A 25,144-nucleotide genomic window follows, 5' to 3' on the forward strand; every position below is an offset into this window, starting at 1 on the left:
AAATACAACATAAGAAGTATTGAAACAGAAGGTTAATTGATATTATTTTATAAATAATAAATATTAATAATTGCAAGTACTTTTCTTTTACAACGTATATGGTACATGTTGGAATAACACAAATGTTAGTGATCCATTCTTTAAACCAATGCTTTTTAAAACTATGGGCCATGATTGCGTATCAAAGTTAGCCTAGTTAACCCAAGCCAACCCTAGTTAACCCAAGCCAAAATTCTGTGGTGACTGATACACCATCATACTATATATTGTGGTAGTATATGAAACACCACAATTGACGCATCACAGACAGCTTTCTTTTCTATGGCTTGAAAATCTAAAAAATATTGCCCATAACATCACCTGCCCTCTCGGAACTAGTAAACCAATCAAACTATAATGATTGACAAGCAAAGCAATGTATAAGAAAGGTCCAGAGACAATGAAGAGATGAACAAGCTTGTGAAGTGAAGGGACTGCAGAACTAGTTTGAAATGCCAAAGCAAAATTAAAAGATGCAGCATAATTTTTGGGATGTTGTGGAGCAGTTTCAGTGGCTATGTACAACTGGTCATTGTCTCATTGCGTGTTCACTGTTGCAGCATACATTGAATCAAAATCTGCAACAGAGATGCAAATAAGATTTTGCTTGAAGTTTAAACTCCTTCAATGAGGAAGAATTAGTAGTTTGATAAATGTCAATATACTTGTAGTGTGAAGGACAGGACCACTGAGATCTGTAAGAACATTAGAAAATACCCACGTTTGGGACAAGCTGTAGACATTCAGCACAATGTCAGTCGACTGCATTAAACATTTCATACTTGACAGTTCACCAAATTATTGTCAAGATTTATCATGTCATCAAATAAAATACAAACAGTGCATACATTTTTAGGAATAATTCTGCTACTTTTTTACTTGGTTTATTGAACAGTTAAAGAAAACTGAAGTATTTTGAACTGTTTGAACTATTATTATATTGTTAATAAACAGATCATTTGAAAAAAAAAAATCCTTTAGACAAAGTAAATAAACTGCATCGATTAATTGTTTTTTGAGTACTTTCTTCATTATACGTACCATGATGTGATCTTTCATACTATCTTTGAAAAATCATTATATCCTTGCACCCTAAAATTTTATTTTCTCTTAGCTTTACTAAAGCTTACACCATATATGCTTCAAAGGAAAAAATCATTTATGATTATTTATTGTATGGCCATTGTTAGTTGTCTGTTTATGGTTCCAATGTCATTATGATAATAATCCTCTTCATGGGTCCTTGAATCGTATCGATTTTCTTATTTGGGTCCTCAAATTAAAAAGTTTAACAACCCCTGCATTAAACATTTGCTTGCTGTCAGAGGAAACAGACTACAATGGAGAGGTAGTTCCTCTTCATCGTCTAAGTGGCAGTTTGTCTTCATGTCTAAGTAAGGTTAAGTCAACTATCAGTGAGTAGAATGAAATGGTTTGATAATGTATTAAAGACTTCCACATAAAAGATGGGAATTGTATTGCAAGATTATATGATGTGAAACTTAATTTTATTACACGCCAACAAAAAATAGTAGAGTTCATTGCAGTGAGCAGGAACCTTAAAAGGCAGTAAAAAATTTAAGGCATAAAAATCACCTACACACATGTACTACATAATGGATGTATTTAGACTAAAATGTAACTAAAACCAAAAGCAGAAAATGTACAGATGACACAAATTTAAATAGATTTACAAATAACCAAGACTGAGCTGAATACCTACACATTGGGGTATAAAAAGATAAGGAAAGATTGAACAAGCTAAATCCTTTTAGGAGTGTAGGTGAAAGCAGTATTATGAAACCTTTCTATTCACAACCTGGGATTATTTAAGAAATATCAGGTGAACAGGAAAATATGCCCTGAATTGATCTGAATTGTCTATTCTTATCAAAACTATTCTTATGTTGTGTTAAACAAGGTGTTGACACTATTTGTAATTTTTCATGCAATGTGGCTTGCATATTGATTATGTAAAAACCCACTAGGACTCGCATAAGCTTTCTCTGTATTAGAAAGCTACTGTAACTTATTTTCCCAAAAACTATACATAATGGGATAATGATCTGATCCATTTTGCCATTTTTGCATGCTGGATACTTTTGGTACATATTCAGGCACGTCCCTCCAGTCCCTTTGTTTTTTTCCTAATTTGATAATCTTTGCTGCCTTAAGATTAGAAAATTTTCATTCTTATATGCATCTCACAAATAAACATTTTGTTTATGTAGTTGAAAATGAATTAGATACTTGGACTTAATTGTTTTATCATAAATAAAAAAAGTATGGAAAATTAAAAGGAAACAAGATGTAACTCTGATTCAGAGTTATGGGAGACCTGTCCTGGAAGCACTGGACAACATTGAATAATCACTGTACAAATTACTTACATCTCAGGTGGCAAAGGTGCTGGAGATATAACAGAGGAAAACTGTTTTGAGGAAAATGGAGATTCTACAAAAATAATTAGAAAAAATATTTCAATAATATACAATGACTCATATAGTATGTTGTCCTCAAAGGATAATATATAACAGTAAATAATAGCTTTAAGGATTAAATTTCATATATACATCAAAACTTAAACAAGGGTTTAACATATCAAAAAACAGAGCTCTTAAAAAAACTATAGCCATATATTCTGAACAAAAAATACTACAGATAACAGTCTCAAACCCAGGATGGGAGGGGATTCTAAGTCAATTGTGCTACCTTACTGCCCAAATATTCACCAAATTTGTTAATTTAATTATAAATATAAAAAAAGTAATTCCAACAAATTTCACCCCCCTGTATGCAATATTCGGGAAAACACCTTTCACCTACATATGCATAAGTGTAACACTTCTTAAATATATAAGAAAACAAAAGGGAAAATGAAGGATTTGGGACCAGACAATGTTTCATTTAACATGGCAGAGAAAATGCAAAATAAAAGTGCTAGCAACAACAGCAATCACAGATATTATAGCACATCTGATGCAGTCTTTCTCTCTAGGCTGCTCACTCCCGATTTCTTGGAGCTCTGTGCCTTTTAAAATCTCGTTTGTACATGAAAGGAAACAACCGTGACTTCTATGGTAAAATCAGAAGTGACATCAATGGGCTTTGTTGTCCTGACTGTGGGTGAAAAAGAAGAGGCTGCTGTGGCTATTGTTTTCCCAGATGCTGGTGTGTGAGTCCTTACCTCCAAATTGTCACTTGGATGCTTCCGATTCGTGCTGTATCATAGCCATATACTTTGAAAGCATAATGGAATAGTGTTCACTATGCAATAAAAAGTACTACATAAAATAAGGGTTTTTATTTATTTTTGTATTTTCACAAGCTGTAAGAAAGAAAAATATGCTCATTGCACAATATTGCTGCCACCATGCTTCATGTTATAAAGGATAACTTCAGAACAAAATGGACTTAGTTTACATTCTTAATTGTAAGTATAGCCACTTCTATATCACCCATGTAAAAACTACATTTCCTTCACAGTTACAATAAATGATTACAAGTGAGATGCTTACCTACTTAAGATATTCAGGTTACAAGAATGCTATGGTATACACAACTTTGTAATTGGCCATTATTTTCTCCATCTTGTTCTAATTGACTTTAGTGAGTTTGAGGTATTATTATTCTGGATTTACATTAAATGTTCATTATCTTTAGAATTCATATCTAGATTTGTTCTAACTAACTGTGGGACTTAATAGAGATGTATTTTATATGATTTAAGGAGGTGCATTTAATCTGAATTGATGTGAAACACTTTCATCTGAATCCAGTGTTAACATTTTTACTTTATTGAGTTACTGTACAATACAATAGTATACTCTACTTAAATCATTAACACAATATTAAAATTTTCATTTCTTTTAGACATTGCTATGAGCAGGCACCCTCTAAAACACACGTAGCTGTGATCTCTCTCTCAAAAACATCAAACGTTACTCTTTAACAATCATTAGATGATAATGAACAAACAGGTATTACTAGCTAAGCGGAGGCAAGGTATGCTCTAACACGTGGTGAGAGGTAGAAAGACTCGAATGGAGGGTGGTGCGTAAGTGAGGATGGCCCTGCCCAGCTCACGACTCCTAAGGTCCACCTCCCCCTCTTCTCAGCCCGCAGCCTGTCTCTTGGATTCACACCAATAAATTGGTGCCGCAACCAAACTGTAATACTTGGCACGATGAGAGAAGTCGCAAAATCAACAGGAATGTTCAAGCAAATTAGAGAAAAATCCAGATCTAAATCAGACGTTGGATTTTATATGTATAGGGATATATTAAATATACAGTGCTATGGACCTTCATGTTTAAATATCCTTAATTATAGTAATCTCACTGGGCTGGGTTTGGTTGGAACGGAGGGGGTCTGGAGGTGCCTACTAGTCTTCCACTGGTAAGGATAAGAAAATAGGTAAGGAGGTGTCTATAGCATGTAGACAATAACAGTCTTGAGGCAAATACAGAGGTGCCCTGTATGTTTGGCTGCAATATCTGTGATATATGCCACATGATATACAGTAGATGGCCAAATACAATAAATTTTGAATAAAATTGTTTTCTAGTATCCAATAGCTTTTCATGTGACATTTTGTAACCTTACAGAGTATCCAGTAAATGATATACAAAAAGTATAATTATTATTACTTATTACTACTGTATTATGTATAACCCAGCAGTTGAAAGAAGAAGGCTACTGTATTATGTATATATTATGTTTACATATTTAATTATATTTTGTCTGTACATGTGCTGCTCTATATTAGCTACTGCTGAAAACAATTTTGTTAGGGTTTGGAGTATTTAAATTGTGCTGCAGTTTAAAGTTTGTATCAATCAAGGCTGTTTTTTTTGTTTAGATCGAAAAATATGTCATTTTAATTTGTAAGCACCTAATAAGACAGACTTCGGCATCCCCTTGTGACTCTGTTCAGGACTAAGCAGATTAGAAAATGACTGACTGACTAATTAGAATTCAGTATATTATGGATACAGTGAAGAAGAGACTCTTTGAAGATGAAAGCAATGATGGGATGGTGGCACCAGTAGATCTGTCTGCTTCCCATTATATGCTAGCAGTGGTAATCCATAATGTTTAATGTTTCATTATATTGCAATTAAAGTTACAGCTGAACAAGCCAGCATTTATTCTTCCTCAGTAATTCATATTAAGCAAAGACTGTGTGTTACAGTATATTATTTCATTAATTTGATGCTTTGCCATTGCTTTAATATACTGTATTTGTACTTTATCTTGTGTGTACAATATATTTACTCCATTTTACATTTATGTGTATCAATATGAAAGGCTTTCTACAAAAGAAATCCAATATTGCTTGGAAATGTGTTGAATTTGTGGTTTGCTTTGCTTCCACCCTTCTGTTCAGCTCGTCATAAAGCAGCTCAATGAGATTTATGTCTGAAGCCTACTTATTCTTAACTTATGCAGTAGATGTGATATAGCCTGGAGGTATGCTATGGGTCATTATCTTGCTGTAGGATGAAGAGCTTATTGCTTGGTACTGAAAATAGCTGTAGTAGCCCTTTTGGTTCAAGGTATCAATCACTCTGTGCAATCTGCTGGCTTTGGATACAGCAAAAGAACCTCAGACCATCATGCTTTCCTCATTCATGTTTGATAGTTGGTATCAAACACTGCAGAAAAATCCTTTTGCTTACTCAATGGTGTAAAAAAACACCTGCGTTATGTCATGGCACAGCATGTTCTAACCCGCTTAATCCAAACCAGGGTCGTGGGGGGTGTTGGAGCCTATCCGACATAGATAGGGCACAAGGCAGCAGGAACAAACCCTGAACAAGGCTGATACAAGGTTCGTCACAGGCCAACCACACACACACACATACCAAGCACACACTAGGGCCAATTTAATGTTGTCAATTCACCTTAACTGCCTGTCTTTAGACAGTCAGAGGAAATTGGTGCACACCCTGCTTGATCAACCAAAGATTTCAAATTCTGAATCACTGGTCCAAAAGATCTCTTCCAGTATTCAGCAATCCAGGCTGTGGTTCCTGGCCCAGGCAAGCCTCTTTTAATTTTGCAATTTTTAGCAATTGCTTTCTTATTGACACTCAACCTGTCGAACCTGTAACATAAAGTCTGCTTGTCATGGTTGAAAGTGATACTTGCTTACTTCGACACTGTCCTGTGAGGCGCCTATCATTCAAGCTGTTAACTCTCAGAAACTTGTGTTCAGATTCTGTTGTGACTTTCGGTCTGGTGAAACTATTTCTGCCACAGTTTCATCCAGTTTCCAAGTTCCTTTTAAAGGTATACTCACTGACATCTTACATAGACTATTATAATCCTTAAAAGTGTATCTGTCTTCATTTGTTAATTTTCTTTTTCTCACAATTATCTTATTGATATGCAGTGCATTATTGACCCAATAATGTTTCAGAGAGTGTAGCATCATAGCTTCTTCCAATATTGTTTTTATACAGACAGTGTGTTTGTAAGTAATCAACAAAATTAGGAAGGAATTGTAGGAACTATTTGTATCAACTGCGGTGGGCTGGCTGCCTGCCCGGGGTTTGTTTCCTGCCTTGCACCATGTGTTGGCTGGGATTGGCTCCAGTAGACCCCTGTGACCCTGCAGTTAGGATATAGAGGGTTGGATAATGGATGGATGGATGTCTGTATCAACTTTCAAAGTTTAATTAACTTCCATTTCAGCACAAAAGCACTGAGTTCTTAAGCCATTACTTGCTCCATGAAAAAGACCTTTTAGTGTAACTTTGAAATTATTTATTTTTCAGTTTTTAGCAATGAAAATTTTTTTGTAGCCTCTGGCAATTACCAATTACTTTTGTACCACTGCAGGTTATTCACTGGACTCAAACTACTTACATTTCAATAAAAACTAGAAAAATGAGGGTGTTCCAAAAATGTTTGACCTGTAGTGTATATAGTATATCACTAACTTGAGCGAGCACTCTTGTATAAATTTTATTAGGTTCAGACAATTTGTTTTAATTGTGCTTTACTCATGAAATCATTAAGTAGATCATTAGTATTCCCTGTAGCTCCTGGGGAGTTATCAGCTTCTTCACACATTGAAAAAGCTACCATACATGTACAGAGAGCATTTTTTGTTGCCTTAGTTGTGTAGTTTATTATTTCCTTTTTGTTTCTGATTCACTGCATCTCCTCAATGACCATACCACTAAAATGCTGAAAGAACCAGTTAAGGTCAACTTTTTAAATTTCTCACCGTTTACTCACTTGCTGCCTTTTGGTATTTCAAAAATTCCATGTATTGAAATGCTCTTTAGTTAGCGTTGAAGTTGTTGGTCTTATATACATTATACAGTGGATTTTTTTTTTTGCAATTTTTTTCTTCACTTCTTATTCATCTATGGCAGAGTTCTTTAAAATTTTGTAATGCTAATGCAGTAGGGCCCACCTGCTGACCTGCTGTGTCCAGAATAACAATCCCTTGCATTAGTTCGAGATCAGTTTCTGGGAAACACCATTCAAACTTGATCCATCTGATAAAGGGGTGAGCCTTCAGTGACACAGTTAAACTAAAGACTGTCATCAAGGATCTTCTGAAACTCTCTGTTTTACTATATATGTTTTTCACAACTGGAAACTCAGACCTTCATTTGGAATGAGATAATTTGTGACAGTGTATGCCAGTAAAACATAAAGGTGCTTTGAAAAGTAATACACACTATGTAGTTTATAAAAGCAGAGGTAATATTCATTCTTTTAAAATTATAAAATAAACAAAATAACACTTACTTGATATAGGATTTATAACAGCAGGTGATATGGATATTTGTGAAGATTTCTGTGTCCTTATGCTGCAAAGCAAAGCAAGTGTATTATAAAGAGTATAAATAATATTTTGTTAATTTTTTATCTTAAATCATATGCTAATTAAAAAAATACTGTCTTAATGATGTAGAAAGGAAGACGCAATAGAAAATGTAAATATGACTATGTAACCAGTATTTCTGACAAAGTAGTATCATATAAGTCAACCTAAAACTGTCACTGTGAACAACATCAAAAGGCATTTTTAAAAAGTCAACAAGAATACAGTTTAAAGCAAGAAGACCAAATACATACAGGTACATCTCAATAAATTAGAATATCATTGAAAAGTTAATTTATTTCAGTAATTCAATTAAAAAAACTCATATATTATATAGATTCATTACACAAAGAGTGATATATTTCAAGCATTTATTTAATTTTGCTGATTATGGCCTACAGGTAATGAAAACTCAAAATTCAGTATCTCAGAAAATCAGATTACCTAAGACCAATAAAAAAAAAAGATTTTTAATATAGAAATGTTGGCCTACTGAAAAGTATGTGCATGTACGCACTCAATACTTGTCGGGGTTCCCTTTGCATGAATTACTGCAATTACGGCGATCAGCCTATGGCACTGCTGAGGTGTTATGGAAGCCTAGGATGCTTTGATAGCAGCCTTCAGCTCATCTGCATTGTTGGGTCTGGTGTCTCTCATCTTCCTCTTGACAATACCCCATAGATTCTCCATGGGGTTTAGGTCATGTGAGTTTGCTGGCCAATCAAGCACAGTGATACCATGGTCATTAACCAGGTATTGGAACTTTTGGCAGAGTGGGCAGGTGCCAAGTACTGCTGGAAAATGAAATCAGCATCTTCATAAAGCTTGTCAGCAGAGGGAAGCAGAAAGTACTCTAAAATTTCCTGGTAGACGGCTGCACTGACTTTGGACTTGATAAAGCACAGTGGACCAACACCAGCAGATGACATGGCTTCCCAAATCATCACTGACTGTGGAAACTGCACACTGGACCTCAAGCAACTTGGATTCTGTGCCTCTCCACTCTTTCTCCAGACACTGGGACCTTGCTTTCCAAATGAAATGCAAAATGTACTTTCATCTGAAAAGAGGACTTTGCACCACTGAGCAACAGTCCAGTCCGTTTTCTCCTTAGCCCAGGTAAGACAATTCTGACATTGTCTCTGGTTCAGGAGTGGCTTGACACAAGGAATGCGACAGTTGTAGCCCACGTCCCGGATACATCTGTGTGTGGTGGCTCCTGAAGCACTGACTCCAGACAGTCCACTCCTTGTGAATCTCCCCCAAATTCTTGAATGGTCTGTGCTTCACAATTCTCTCAAGGCTGCGGTTATCCCTGTTGCTTGTGCACCTTTTTCTGCCACATTTTTTCCTTGCACTCAACTTTACATTAATATGCTTGAATACAGCACTCTGTGAATAGCCAGCTTCTTTAGCAATGAGTCAGCAGTCTTCCTCATGATTGTGTGGCCTACTGAACCAGACTGAGAGACCATTTAAAGGCTCAGGACACCTTGGCAGGTGTTTTGGGTTAATTAGCTGAGTGGAGTGTGACACCATGAGTCTACAATATTGAACTTTTTCACAATATTCTAATTTTCTGAGATACTGAATTTTGGGTCTGTGGTGGGTTGGCACCCTGCCCGGGTTCCTGCCTTGCGCCCTGTGTTAGCTGGGATTGGCTCCAGAAGACCCCCGTGACCCTGTGTTCGGATTCAGCGGGTTGGAAAATGGATGGATGGATGGATGAATTTTGGGTTTTCATTAGCTATAAGCCATAATCAGCAAAATATAAAGAAATAAACGCTTGAAATATATTATTTTTTGTGTAATGAATCTATATAATATAGGAGTTTCACTTTTTGAATTGAATTACTGAAATAAATTAACTTTTTTATGATATTCTAATCTCTTGAGATGTACCTGTAATAACTAAAAACAATATCAATGATATGGATATCATTTTTATAATACTCAAAGGTGATAACTTGGCATTGCCATGTGAAATAAATTAAAACATACATAATAAGACAAGGGGTTAAGCCTTTTTCTAAAATAATTAAAATAAGGTGAGTCACGAGGACGGACCGATAATATTATGATAAAAATATGTATGTAGTAAAAAAAATACTTTTGAAACCAATTGTTGTACTTATTACAAGATAACAACAAGAACAGATAAAATACCAGAAACTAACTGGTTAGCTAGCCTGTACAAATATAGATGGGATGAATTGAAAGTCTGTCAAAAAGCTGATAAGTCCTGGGGCCTCATGTATAACACCATGCGTAGAACTCACACTATAACATGGCGTAAGCACAAAAGCGGGATTGTGCGTACGCACAGAAAAATCCAGATGCAGGAATCTGTGCGCACGCATACTTTCACATTCTTCCGCTACATAAATCCCGATTTGCGTGAAAAGTAACGCACGTGCACGCGCCTTCTGTCCCGCCCCAACTCCTCCCAGAATTACGCCTCTTTGAATATGCAAATCAATATAAATAGCCTTCTGTGAAAAGACAATGGGAGAAGCACAGGGGAAAATATAAGAATTTCAGCGAATACCAAGTGGATGCAAAGGAAAAACATACTATTTGTTGGTTTAAACAGTGGTATAAGCAATAAAAGGAAGTTGATCGAGTGACAGAGTGTCGGAAAAACTCGAAAGATCAAATTCACAAAGTCGCACAGTGCCCGAAATAAAAAAGAAATCACATATCAAAGTCGCTGTGAAAAGGCGAGTTGTAGCCCACCGTCTGAGTGTCATATGAAAGCTTATTAGGGTACAGAAAAAAAACATAGGCACACAGTGGGAAAAAAGCACGAAATGTCAACTTTAATCTCGAAATTTCCACTTTAATCACGTAGTTTATTTTGCCATTAAAGTAGAACATCATAAACTTCATCTTAAAATCGTTTATTTTACTAGTTTCTCAAGTAGCATGTTAAATGCTTTTTTCTGTGTTTGATCTTCTATGTGCTCTGTGTGTGTGAATCACTACGTGCTTCCGTTCTTTCTCTTTCTCCGACAGGACACAGAATCCATTACATTCGAGATATTACAGCTCTCTGAATAATTAAAATACTGAGATGTATACGTGATATCATTTTCATGATGATAGGAATGAAAGCATGTTATGAAACATGGGAACACGGTGGCGCAGTGATTGTTCATATCTCACGCAAGAGGCTTGCTGCACCATGTGTGACCTTCGATGAAATAATTTATTACAGAAGTACTGTCTCTTTCAAACGTACTAACCTCCAATTCCTGTCCATACTTTTCTTTCTCCAATCGCCACACAATCAGCTCTGTAATAGACGTTAAGCCATTTGTAAGCTTAGAACGCCGATTCTTCAAAACTTTTAAGGAACATTGAAATATCTTCGTAGTACATGTTTAATTATTCTATTCGTCTATCCTTCCAGTGTCGCGTCAGCACCAGCAAGAATACAGCGCAAGGCAGGAGCTATCCTTGAACTAGCTATACGCTGCGGCACCGTGTCCTCACATGTTTAATTATTAGCAATACAGATTATTTAAATGAAGTTAAAGTTTTATCTGTATACTAGAAGCAACATATTTTGCTGCATTTCATCTTAAAAATGATATTGTCATCATACGCGCTTTATAAAGTAGCGCAGGTTGTGCAATATTATAACTGTAGTGCAAGTTTACAGTGAGGTGATTGAGTGCGTTTATTGTTCTTGGGATGAAACTGTTTCTGAAACGCGAGGTCCGTACAGGAAAGGCTTTGACGCTTTTTGCCGTGGTTGAGATCGTGTGTACTTGAAACTGTATACCGATAATTCTCTTTCTGGTCATCTGCTGCTGTGATTCACACTCAGATACAGTGATATAAATACTCCGAGTGGTGCAGTGAGAGTAATATGGAAAAAGATGATCCGCAGTGGCAACCCTTAACGGGAACAGCAAAAAGAAGAACAAGATGCAGTGAGCGTAACAACGCTAAAGCAGTTCTGGTATTTGGAATACTATGGCTATTCCCTGGCCCATTATATTGTAGCAGGTTAATTACAATCAGATGCATTACACTAATAAACAATATGCAGTTAATTTCAGTGTATTTATAAAGCCGCCGCCGTGGATGTGGATCTAAGAAAGAAAGGGTGATCACACAGGAACAGTAGCACTGCTTTGACACTGGGTGCCGCCAGTCTGCAAAACCGGGCGGATAAATTGCGTACGCCAAGGAATGAGTTACCGTGGAAATGTGCGTGGCTTTACGCCAAGTTTAGGTTTTATACATCGCGATTTGAGCGTGGAAAGGTTCGTACGCAACATTTCTGTGCGTACGCACCGTTTATACATGAGGCCCCTGGACTGAAAAGCAGTTTTGAGAAGGCAGTTTAAAACCTAATTACCTGTATAACCTTTCTTTCTTGCTTGCCTGAAAATACACTTGTACATCCTTTGAAACTAGATAAAATGCTAACAGGAACAAAGCAGCTGAACTGGAGGACTGAGTTATAGCTAAATACTGTAAGATTGGTCATTGAATCAGGAAAGTAACCCAACAACATGAGGCCCCACTTGTCCATGAGGTGTTACAGAAAACCAAATAACTGGCCTAAATCTGATCTCTCTCTTTCACTCTCTCTCCGCCTGTGGAGACCATCTATGTCAGTGGCCATATTCAGACAGGCAGTGCTGCCTGCTATTCCTTCTAAGGGTCATGTCGGTCCACATTAAACAAGAGACCAATCAACATAATAAGACAGACGGCCTATTATCAGATTAAATTATTTTATTAACACTCTTATTTGTACTGTACTCTGCTTATATTTTGTGAATATTATCTATAATGCTTGAATAAATATGTAACCGTCTCTCCTGTCTGTTCTTTCTGTTCTGGTACTCTACGTAATTGCCTGGGCTACAGATGTAAAAGTAAAAGAAGATGTCGAACTATACTAGAAGTCAACCCTGACATTATGGTTAGAGTATGTGGGATTTGGGGCATTTTGTTAAGGTCTACATAATAAAGAGTATAAAGGGGAATAGGGTCACGCTAGGACCCTACCAGGACAAAACATGGTGTTAATAAGAAATACAAATAATTTGTTTTATATTATTAAACTGTGGACCTATTTTATTGAACTAATGAAATGTTATAACTTTAATACAACTGTTATGATACACTATTCTATTCTGTGCCAGAGAATGGTGTACCCACATAGTATTGAACCGAATTTAGCACAGCCTCAGGTGTTTCCTTTCTGTATTACTCTCGGATGAATAAATCATATGAATTTTACTTTCCCATGATCGTCATCATGATTAACATTAATAGTTCAACTGATATTTTCTGGGTTTACCCAGGTTTGCCAATTGCCCCCAAATTACTTTCTTCTATTCCCTGCAGTCCTAGGCATCCTCTGGGATAAGACCTATTGTTTTCATATCATCGGACACTACTTCCAATCACACATACGGTACTTCAGCCTTGCTCTTGGTTTCATTTGTCCAACTCCATTTTGGTGCACCATTTCACCGAGTCAACCTCCGTCCTTCATTCCACAGACCCAAAGTACTTTAGTCTGTTTCTGAGTTTGAGATTTTTGAGTAGATGAGATTTTTTTTTCTACAAAGCATTCTATATTTCTGATTTATAAGGTAAATATTCCACAGCTACAAAACCATGTTAATCCCCATTTTAAATGTGTCATCTTTGAGATTCAATTTTCCTATATTCTTAATTGTCTAAATGCAGATGAAACCCTGTTTAATTTATTTTTAAATCACTGATTCACACAGTAAATGTATTTTCACTCCTGATGTTGTTGCTGCTTTTTGTGGTAATAAAATGACTGATAATATTGCGGGCAGACAGTTTTGTTGGGGAATGGAGGAGGCTGCTTATAAGTAATGTGTTATTGTTACTATTACTATTGCCTTTTTCTTGGGGGGGAAGGGGTGAGGAGGTATTACACATGGTATTGCAGTAGTCATCTGTTAACTACTTTAAACTCTGTCATTAAGTTAGCATTCTGTATGAAAAATGAAATGTGCAATGAAATAGTTTTAGTAATGAAGCACAAACCTAAAAAATGAATGCATTATCTCTTAACAATCCATATGTACATTTACATCATAGAAAATATTTTTAGTCACTTCTAGAAATATAGAAAGATTTTTTTCTATTTCATTCATGATATTTTATCAATATATTGACAAGTGTTGATTTTTGTTTGTATTTAAATACTTTAATACTCCAAATCTACCATGTCAAATTCCTGTACATTAATTACTGGCAAATAAAAAGAGACTCTGATTCTGATATTAAATTAAATAAAAGCTTAACAATCCTCAAACACATTTTATGTATTTTTTAGTTATTTTTTTGTAATATCAAGAGAACCTTCTGAGAGCTATCCATCCATCCATCCATTTTCCAACCCGCTGAATCCGAATACAGGGTCACAGGGGTCTGCTGGAGCCAATCCCAGCCAACACAGGGCACAAGGCAGGAACCAAACCTGGGCAGGGTGCCAACCCACCGCAGGACACACACAAACACACCCACACACTAGGGCCAATTTAGAATCGCCAATCCACCTAACCTGCATGTCTTTGGACTGTGGGAGGAAACCGGAGCGCCCGGAGGAAACCCACGCAGACACGGGGAGAACATGCAAACTCCACGCAGGGAGGACCCAGGAAGCGAACCCAGGTCCCCAGGTCTCCCAACTGCGAGGCAGCAGCACTACCCACTGCGCCACTGTGCCGCCCCTTCTGAGAGCTACAGGCTTTTAAATGTTTTTAATTTTATTTAACAGCCAACATATTTTCAGAATATATAAAGGTAAAATATAATAAACACTAAACATTTAACAGTATTAGTACTGACTGTTCTGTCTAACTTACCATTCCTTCTGTCTAGGGAATCCATTCCCAGGCTCCCAGGATTCCCAGACATTTTTCATTCCTGCATTCCCAGGAATGAAACTGCTGTAATTCCCGGGAAAACAGGAACGGCCAAGCTCGCATATATAGCGTGTAAAAGTGTAAAAATCGATCAAGAAATAACAGAGTTATAGTTGAAAATAATTAAGTGGCACGGTTTTTTGGCCCCTGTGGTGGGTTGGCACACTGCCCAGGATTGTTTCCTGCCTTGTGCCCTGTGTTGGCTGGGATTGGCTCCAGCAGACCCCCGTGACCCTGTGTTTGGATTCAGCGGGCTGGAAAATGGATGGATGGATGGTTTTTTGGCCCATGGTGTAGTGTGTTGCAGATTAATTCAGTCAACAACAGACCAGCAGCAGTCAGTCTCCCGGCTGACTGAGCACAGTGGACTGGGAGGAGTCTGCACTGTGCAATTCACGAATGCCGGGATGGGGCAGAGTTCATTGACGTGTGTGCTGTTGACAGCTTTGAACAGGAACTTGAAATTGCAATGCGTCAGTCTGTTGCATCCACATTATCTGTGCTAAGAAACTTGGAATCACCGAATGATGACAAGAAACTGGATGCATCAATAAAAGCTGAAATGCCGGTGTTTCAGAGCAACGGCAAGCGCAGGCATTGTTTAGAACAAGTGTATCAGTATCTGATGACTGTGCTGCCTACTTCAGTGGAGACAGTGCGTGCTTTCTCAGCGGCTGGCATACTCTACACAAAGGTGCGCTCTCGCCTGGACGACCGCACGCTCAACACGTTGTGCTTTCTACGCTCTTATTACCGCAAGTAACTAGATACATGTACTTATATGACAGCATGAACTGCTTGCTAGTTAAGGTTAGTATTTTATTGGTGTCAACATATTGCAGTAGTTTTATTAAAAATAAGTGTTGCTCGTTCTAAAACCGTTCACATGTGAGATGCCCGTGCACTGTGTCATTCACAGGAATGGATTTCCTACTTCTGTCTTGATTCTGGCCTTCTTTCTTCTTCTAGTCAAGCTCTTGCCAACTGCTATCCTCAGTGCAAGAGCAGCAAGCTTGTTTATTTTTCAATATAACTTTAAAACCCCACCTGGGGTAATTTCCAGGACCAGGCCTAGAATTGATTTTAGGACGTCTCTTTATATTTTTAAAAGGGACACCAAGCTACAGTTTCACCTAGAAGCTCCCAGTGGGTCTTAAGGGTTGGCATCCAAGACAGGCCCCTGGGTGTCTGTACTATCCAAGGTACTGCACAGACCCAGTAATTTTCTGTGGGGACTGAATGCCCTCTAGCTGTCAAAATGTGTTACCACTTATGTTGTTCAATCCTGGGCCTCACTCTCTTTATCATGCCAGCACCATGTTTCCATGTAACACAGCACATGTGCAGCAGACACTAACCTTTTCTGGTGCCCTATCTTTTGCCTTGGTCCTATATACAATTGCTTTTTCACTGTCAGAACCTTTCTTGGCCTTGCTTATCCCTTTCCACCCTTTCCTGTCTACCAGGGTAGTTCAACATGTACCCAACTACAAGTTCATATTTGATAGTACAAGTTTTCAAGTACTAATAGATACAGAGATTCATAAAAATGTATGTATGTTAATATGTACACATACAATACTTGACAAATTATTTATCCACTTCCTGATTTCCTCTTTTATTAATTTTTTTTTTCATACTTAATGTTTTCAGCCCTTCAAGCAAAATCTAATATTATAAAAGTAGATAAAAGTTAGATGAGTGAACAAATCACATATGTTATTTAGCAATAATTTATTTAATTTGTTTAATTAACACAACACAAAAGCAAGTCCACATCAGAATATCTAAAAAGAAGCTAAATTAAAAAGTAGGAAGATTGGGCTAAAAGTCCTGCACTGTGAAGTGAAAGAATGCTGTTGTATTAGAGGAAGCATTTGTTTACAGTTATTACAGTTAATCAGTTATTAAGTATAAGGGGGACATTTCTTTCTTACACTATGGAACTGTCATTTTACACTGTCATTGGATAACTTAGGCATAATATAAAAATGTATTTGTGTACACAAATCACCTTTATATAAAATTATATTTAAGATAAAAAACATCCAGTGTCAAAAATTTCCAACAATAGAAGAAATCATGAAGTGGGCAAAAACTTTTTTTCTGCACTACATGTATACTATATATATATATATATATATATATTTGAAGAGGACACCTACCTTTGATTTTGTAGCGTGTTTTCTAGTTTGGAAATATAAGCCTTCTGCTCAGTAATAATTCTATAAAAAATACAATATTAAAACAAGTAAAGAACTGAACATTTATGTAAGTAGCATTTCATAATTTTCTTATTACAATTTAGTAATATTCATTCATTTAAAGATTCCAATAAGTAGTATTAATCTGAAATCTTCTTACCACTGCAAAATCCTTAACTTATTTTCGATTGCTGGGCAAATGGTCCTGGGGCCAGCTTTACCAGGACTTAACATTTCTACTTTGAGAGCATATAGCTGAGCCAGAGCAGGCTTTAATCCTAGATTTAAAACTACTTTACATGCACATTACAGAAAGTCAATCTTGAGAATGAATAATGATGCCATAAACTGTTAGTGTATCAACAATAGACTGTTTGTTCCTGTTTAGTAGTACAACTGCCTTAATTGGAAATTTCATTTGTATTTAAGTTAACTACTTTGTAAGAATTTGGTCTTCACTTACTAAATGTTGTACACTATCATAATGTATGTATTCTGAAACAAGCATTCTTTTAAAACAATATGCATTAATGAATAAATGTATTCTCTTAAGTCACATATTAATCAGTTTTAAATTCCTTGTACTACACTATCAGGATAAAGGAACAGATGCTTTGCATTCATTCATTGATCTTTCATCTACAGATATCCGTCTGAACATTCATCAATTTTCTAAGCAGCATCTGAGTCATGCGTATATGTCTGTGGGATGTGAGAGGAAACTGCACTGCCGCAGTGCCAACAACAATTATAGCAAGTAATAACAGAGGCAAGTTTAAAACAAAGCGGGAGTTTGGCTTGTCTACACAAGTGATGAAATAACCTACACCATTTGTTAACATGAAAATAAAATGTATTTAGTGTTTTGGTGCTTTAAAGCACAAAATACAGAGTTGTCGAGTTGGGGAATGACACAGATATGAAAATTTTGGATGCCAGCTGGGTCGTCCTGTTTAATTTCACTAAAAATGAAAATAAAACCAGCACACAATGGCACAATCTCGTCAATAAGATTTAATTAAACAAAAATAGCCTTAGCAGGGAAAGGATAGCCACTCTTTGGTTTGTTTACCTTGGACAAGTAAGAGCTCTGTCCTGCGGTCAGCTCAGCCCAATAATAGACACCCTCCTTCAGGGGAGCCCAAGCTTTATAGCACTCTGAACGGAAGAGGCAGAGTCAATTGCCCTCGGGCCATTTTATCTCTGAGATGTGTAGGGAAAGGGACACGACACAGTTAGTGACAGTGCCCCCTCTCCTCCCAGTGTGGTATGACATACCACTGATACAGAAAAGCACACTGTATACGAATCTAAAAACACTAAACTTTTATCAGTCATTTGATTTTCGAAGGCAAACTAATGTTCATTAGTACAGTATAACACCTAATATGTGTAACGCCAGTCCAGTAAATTCAAGTAACACCAGTAATGGCTAGATAATAACAAAGTCTGATCACCCATGTAAGATACTTTGAAAACAGCATAACAAAGACTGTTTAACATGAGTTCTGAAATAAAGTATTAATATTAATTAGTATATAAAGTATTAATATGAAACTGACAAGTATGACATCACAGAGGAAGCTTTGAAGTTGGGACAAACATGAAAAGGAGTCATATTTGGACAAATAAAGCAGCAGGAGTTTGTGACATATGAAATTTGAATTAATTTGGCTCATCTGTTAAATATTACTCATTCGTAGTTAAAGATGCAAAAATAAATCTTACAATAGTAAATGTTAGAAACCTTACAGAGGGATTCTCTGACAAACCCAGTTTTAAAAGCATGCTAGTAGAAAAGCAATTTTAAAGAGTTTGTTTAAATGAAAATATGCAGAATTATTTTGGAATTCACAAATTCAACGGTAAAGGTAAAATAGCATTTAACTGTTTATTTTTAGTATTGTTTTAAGCAATATTTTTTCAGTTACAAGTGAGAAAAATGTCACAATAAAATAAGAATGAGCACATAGTAAGATAAATCAGGTTGTTCATTGTGACATATTAAATCTAAGTCTTGCACTGTTATTTGATATTTATGAATGCCATTACTAGTTTATTTAAATGATAGCTGCACAACTATTTGATTGGTATACCACTATTTTAAATACATATTTTATAGTCTATTACATAAAAAGGCATAATATAGCCTACTTCAATAATGGAATTACAGTAATTTTAATTAAAATACTGGTGAAAGGGATTTCTGTTTTTGGCATGGTGCCAAATAGGTGTCAAGTGTCATGAAATTTTATTGGTATTGATATATTGAATACAAAAATGCCAATATTGTGACATACCTAAATTATTGTAATAGATCTTTCTCTACAGGAGGAGTTCTCAAGCTATGGTTAACAGCTATAATATGTTTGTTTTACTTTAATATATAGAAATTATTTATATAAGCATTTCTTACTTATTGAGCTGCTCAGATTTGTTTTCAGCCTCTCTTAATAATTTTTCTAAGTGTGCATTCTGAAAAGAAAATGAAAGATATAACATTTAAAATTATTGAAGTTTAAACAAACTACAGAAATAATTTGCTTTAAAATTTTTAAAGTCAAAAACCTTTTGTTTGTAATATGCCAGTATCCTTCTCCTATGCTGTTCTTGAAACTGTAGAACCTATAAATGTACATAAAAACACGGTAAATCAAAGTATACCAGAGGTATCTTGCATGACAAACTGTAAACATTTATTTTTTATATAAATACATATTTTTTTAAATATAATCTAATCATGAGTATATATCACTCCCACCTGGGATTGTGATTTTGGTATAGTGTGAGAACAAGTTGCACAGTCTTCAGAGCTGTGATGCTCGAAGTTAAACAAAGACTCTTGTGTTGGTATTTAATACATCTACTCAAGCCTTCATCTGGAAAAAGGATATTGTGACTAAAACCTGGGAGTTATGTTTGCTGGCAAATACCTTTTGGCTAGGTGACCAATAGCAGGATTAATTAATCTGGAAGAAGCATGCTTGTAGCCATCATTTGGATTTGCCAACTGCAGTCTAGATTATGGAAGTCAAGTGATGGGTACAAGTGTACCAGACCTACTAAGACCACATCAATGGAAGCTAGCTCTTTGGACATTTATTCTGCAGGCATCATTGGTGGAAATAGCCTGCAGACTGGTGATTTGTTATCTTTGTATTGCTTTCTGCATATACCAGTATTCCAATAAGCATGCCTAACTGACATTATAATTTTGTCTTCTAATCCAGGACCACATGTTCTGGAGACATACTGTATATACACATTAGTCAAATGATCTTTACACTGTAGTAAGCTCGTTTAGATAGACGCATCAGCTACTAAAGAAAGACTAAGAAGGTACAAATGTAGTTAAGATGACTAAATGGGTAGTGAATGCATTTGTTTATGATGACTTCAATTCCCATTCCAAGAATTTTTTTTTTTCATCTTGAGAAAGGTCAAGACTGTAATTATCCTAATTAAAGCCTCAATATGAAAAGAAACTTACATGGACTAGTGCTCAAAATGTCATCATTTGTGATCATGGTGGCAACCCTAGTACCTGATACGGACAACAATGGTGAGAGAATCCACCAAATTAAAAAAAGGGGGCCTATTCGGAAATGTTAGGAGAAGGGTATTTTGAATTTACTGCAATACTGTATACTGGTTAAGAAGTCAGAAGTTCAAGCAGTGGTTGAACCAAAGCCATGTGTGTTAGAAAAGTCTAACAAGGTCATGGTGCATGATTTTCAGGAATACCTTGTCTACATATGCCGTAAGCACAGGATAATTTGCTGGATATTTGGTTAATATGCCTATTCATTTAATCTACAGTCTACATAATATGACATGCTTTACCATATATGACTAACATAAAAAATTCTGCTCTCCAATAATAACATCATGTGTATATGCAGAAGGTTAAGATTCTTAGTGTACATATCTTACTAACTTAAAAAAAACTTACCAGTGTGAAAAATAGAACACAAACAGTTAACCTGATTCTTTCCACTATAATTTTAATATTGATTTTTGGAGTATGCTAATATTACTGATGTAGCTTAAATTTACTTGATGTAAAGGCTTTGCATATCCATTTCTAGTACAATTGACTTAAGTTTATTGGGTATCACATTAAGAAGTACAATTTATGTAAAAACACTGTGAAACGATTTACAGTATTGTTTTAATTAACAAGAGCACTTAAAAAAATCATTGTTAGGGTATATTGCCATTACCTAATTACCGTAGGCGGACTTTATTCAAAATGAATATGTTTTTAAGCTTTAAAATGATATTAGGGAAGTCTGGTCATTATGCAGCTCACTTCCATTTATTCCACAAAAAATGAGTTTATGGGCTTGATGTACATGTTTGGTTGGATGTCACAATAACTTGGTTAATGTATGTTTTAAAATAGCATATTACTCTAATTGTCATAGAATTACCAATCATATTAGGATGCCACACAGCAATATTGACAAATTAGATATTTTTAATATTTTCCAGTGGGGGGGGGGGGGGGAGAAGATTGAACAGAGTGGTATTGTTTTGAATATTTTCCAGAATGTTTGATCGATTTTGGGTTACATGTAGTGTCACAAAATGTCTTATTACCTTAAGTTTAATTAATGTGCATTAAGATACTACACCTTTTGTAATGATATTGCAGAGTTTTAGTAATGTCCATCAATTTATCAGAGAAAAATAAAGGCTGGATATAAAAGTACTTTTTAGGTGCCTAAAATTGAAGTGATTATGAAAGTGTACCAAACCTACTGCACACCCAACATTGCCCAAGCAGGCTTTTCTCCTACTTATGATGACAGAAGGCAATATATCAACTATGTCAGTGAAACGGGATACTTGGCAATATTTTATACTAATGAGTTGGTTGTGGCTAGTGATTGGATGACTTGCCAGTTTAATTAAAATATGACAATAAAATTTCTAAAACCATATGTTTGTTTTGTGCAATAAACGTTTTGAAGTTTTGTTAAGTTAGCATTCAGCAGTTGGTTCAGCAAAACAGTTTATATTTTTAGTTACCTGTTAAAATAAGTCTGAGTAACTCAAATAAGTTATGTTTATATCTTTATTCCCTTCTCTGTGGTTAGAGTAACTCATTTGGCTAATATTAGAATAACCACAGTGAACTGAGTTTGAACTACTCAATTTGTTTACATGGAATCTTTAAACAGAAGTGAATTAGGTTCCTCTAACAAATCATTTTTTTAATGCAATCTGATTATTTACCTTCTATTACTTATGGATACTTTCTCCAGCAGAGCACGTACACTCCCTAGCAGTTACCTTGATTGAGATATACTTGTTTTAATATGGTTGCAATTTTGAAAGAACATATTTAAGAAGATTTATGCAGAATTCAACTATATTCAGGGTTTCCTTCACAGCCAATACATCATGGCATTGGCAGTGCTAAAAGCTGAGGATGATTTTGTTGCCAATTTGGGTGTCAGGGGAGTGACACTTGGTTGGATGACTAATACTAATTCATGTGTGCAACTAGAATTCTCACATATATATAGTGTGTATATGTGTACAGAAATACTTATCAAAGCAGATACACTTCAGAACTTTAGTTTATAATCAAAAATTGTGCTTATTGGATGTAGATGCACCATTGGAAAAATATGGATATGTAATTAAGCAGGAGGCCAGGAGTGAGGAAGGGGTATGGTCTATTATACAGACATACATACATTTCAACTAAAGTGCAACATCACTGTCACTGCTCTGATCTCCTATTCCTTCCATATGGCTCCACACACTCTCATCTGCCTTGTCCAATCCCTGAATAGTCATGCTGGTAGTTGCACCTTAGGGCTCATTTATACTTCACGCTCAGAACACGTATGCGCCCGCATCATGGCTGCCACGCGTTTCCAGCGTTCATTTGACATGTCCTCTGAGCAGGTCCTCAGAAATTAACGCGACGCGTGCGCAAGTTGCAGTACCAGCAAAAAGTCGGGGGCCACAGTGTGCTAATAGTTGGAATGTGACGTCAGAGTCTCTGTTTACTATCTACATGTGACAGAAAGCTGCTTTGCGGATCCTATGAGATCGGTGTACGCGCTTCGATGTTTGATGAATGGTTCGAAGTGGTGAAGCAAAATGCCGACATACAGATGCATTCGTGGTGCTTTTATATTCAAGTGTTGCATATTCCCGATCGTAATGAAACAATACATTTTAAAAGTCTCACATACCGTCTTCTGTGCCGTCTTTTTTACTAGGGCTTCCTCCGGTACTGACAGCAGTGGCAAACAGCAATAGATCACCACACAGAACACATTAAATGTATGATATTCCAACTCTCTGCACATTTAGAATCCTTAGATTTATACTTGATATCACTTTCATGATGAAATGCATTGAAGTATGTATGTTGCATTTTACAGTTAAATCGGTAATTTCGTTTAAATAATGAATACTGTTAATAATTACACACATGGGGGCGACATGGTGGTGGAGCGTTAGCACTGCTGTCTCGCAGGGAGTCACGTCGCTGGTATTTCCTGCCTGGAGTTTACATGTTTTCCTGCCTTGTTTCCACAGTTTGCTCCGGTTTACTTCCAAACATATGCAGATTTAGTTACACTAAAATGACGCTAGTACAGTGCGTCCGGAAAGTATTCACAGCGCATCACTTTTTCCACATTTTGTTATGTTACAGCCTTATTCCAAAATGGATTAAATTCATTTTTTTCCTCAGAATTCCACACACAACACCCCATAATGACAACGTGAAAAAAGTTTACTTGAGGTTTTTGCAGATTTATTAAAAATAAAAAAATTGAGAAAGCACATGTACATAAGTATTCACAGCCTTTGCCATGAAGCTCAAAATTGAGCTCAGGTGCATCCTGTTTCCCCTGATCATCCTTGAGATGTTCCTGCAGCTTAATTGGAGTCTACCTGTGGTAAATTCAGTTGATTGGACATGATTTGGAAAGGCACACACCTGTCTATATAAGGTCCCACAGTTGACAGTTCATGTCAGAGCACAAACCAAGCATGAAGTCAAAGGAATTGTCTGTAGACCTCCGAGACAGGATTGTCTCGAGGCACAAATCTGGGGAAGGTTACAGAAAAATTTCTGCTGCTTTGAAGTTCCCCATGAGCACAGTGACCTCCATCATCCGTAAGTGGAAGAAGTTTGAAACCACCAGGACTCTTCCTAGAGCTGGCCGGCCATCTAAACTGAGCGATCGGGGGAGAAGGGCCTTAGTCAGGGAGGTGACCAAGAACCCGATGGTCACTCTGTCAGAGCTCCAGAGGTCCTCTGTGGAGAAAGGAGAACCTTCCAGAAGGACAACCATCTCTGCAGCAATCCACCAATCAGGCCTGTACGGTAGAGTGGCCAGACAGAAGCCACTCCTTAGTAAAAGGCACATGGCAGCCCGCCTAGAGTTTGCCAAAAGGCACCTGAAGGACTCTCAGACCATGAGAAAGAAAGTTCTCTGCTCTGATGAGACAAAGATTGAACTCTTTGGTGTGAATGCCAGGCGTCACGTTTGGAGGAAACCAGGCACCGCTCATCACCAGGCCAATACCATCCCTACAGTGAAACATGGTGGTGGCAGCATCATGCTATGGGGATGTTTTTCAGCTGGGACTGGGAGACTAGTCAGGATAAAGGGAAAGATGACTGCAGCAATGTACAGAGACATCCTGGATGACAACCTGCTCCAGAGCGCTCTTGACCTCAGACTGGGGCGACGGTTCATCTTTCAGCAGGACAACGACCCCAAGCACACAGCCAAGATATCAAAGGAGTGGCTTCAGGACAACTCTGTGAATGTCCTTGAGTGGCCCAGCCAGAGCCCAGACTTGAATCCGATTGAACATCTCTGGAGAGATCTTAAAAATGGCTGTGCACCGACGCTTACCATCCAACCTGATGGAGCTTGAGAGGTGCTGCAAAGAGGAATGGGCGAAACTGGCCAAGGATAGGTGTGCCAAGCTTGTGGCATCATATTCAAAAAGACTTGAGGCTGTAATTGCTGCCAAAGGTGCACAACAAAGTTTTGAGCAAAGGCTGTGAATACTTATGTACATGTGATTTCTCAGTTTTTTTATTTTTAATAAATTTGCAAAAACCTCAAGTAAAC

At 36.7% G+C, this 25,144-nt stretch overlaps 1 protein-coding gene across 1 annotated transcript in view; it reads right to left on the reverse strand.

Annotated features, from left to right (window-relative positions):
* Positions 1–25,144, reverse strand: part of LOC114652618 (probable E3 SUMO-protein ligase RNF212) — a 44,764-nt gene that overhangs the window by 10,723 nt on the left and 8,897 nt on the right. Inside the window, exons 4-8 of the mRNA XM_028802976.2 lie at positions 19,593–19,649; positions 19,441–19,499; positions 16,986–17,045; positions 7,810–7,871; positions 2,430–2,493 (exon numbers count right to left, since the gene is read on the reverse strand). Coding sequence (XP_028658809.2) covers positions 2,430–2,493; positions 7,810–7,871; positions 16,986–17,045; positions 19,441–19,499; positions 19,593–19,649 — 302 coding nt within the window. The remainder of the gene's footprint in view (positions 1–2,429; positions 2,494–7,809; positions 7,872–16,985; positions 17,046–19,440; positions 19,500–19,592; positions 19,650–25,144) is intronic.

This window comes from Erpetoichthys calabaricus, chromosome 5 (assembly GCF_900747795.2).
Source record: "Erpetoichthys calabaricus chromosome 5, fErpCal1.3, whole genome shotgun sequence".
NCBI classification, from domain to species: domain Eukaryota; kingdom Metazoa; phylum Chordata; class Cladistia; order Polypteriformes; family Polypteridae; genus Erpetoichthys; species Erpetoichthys calabaricus.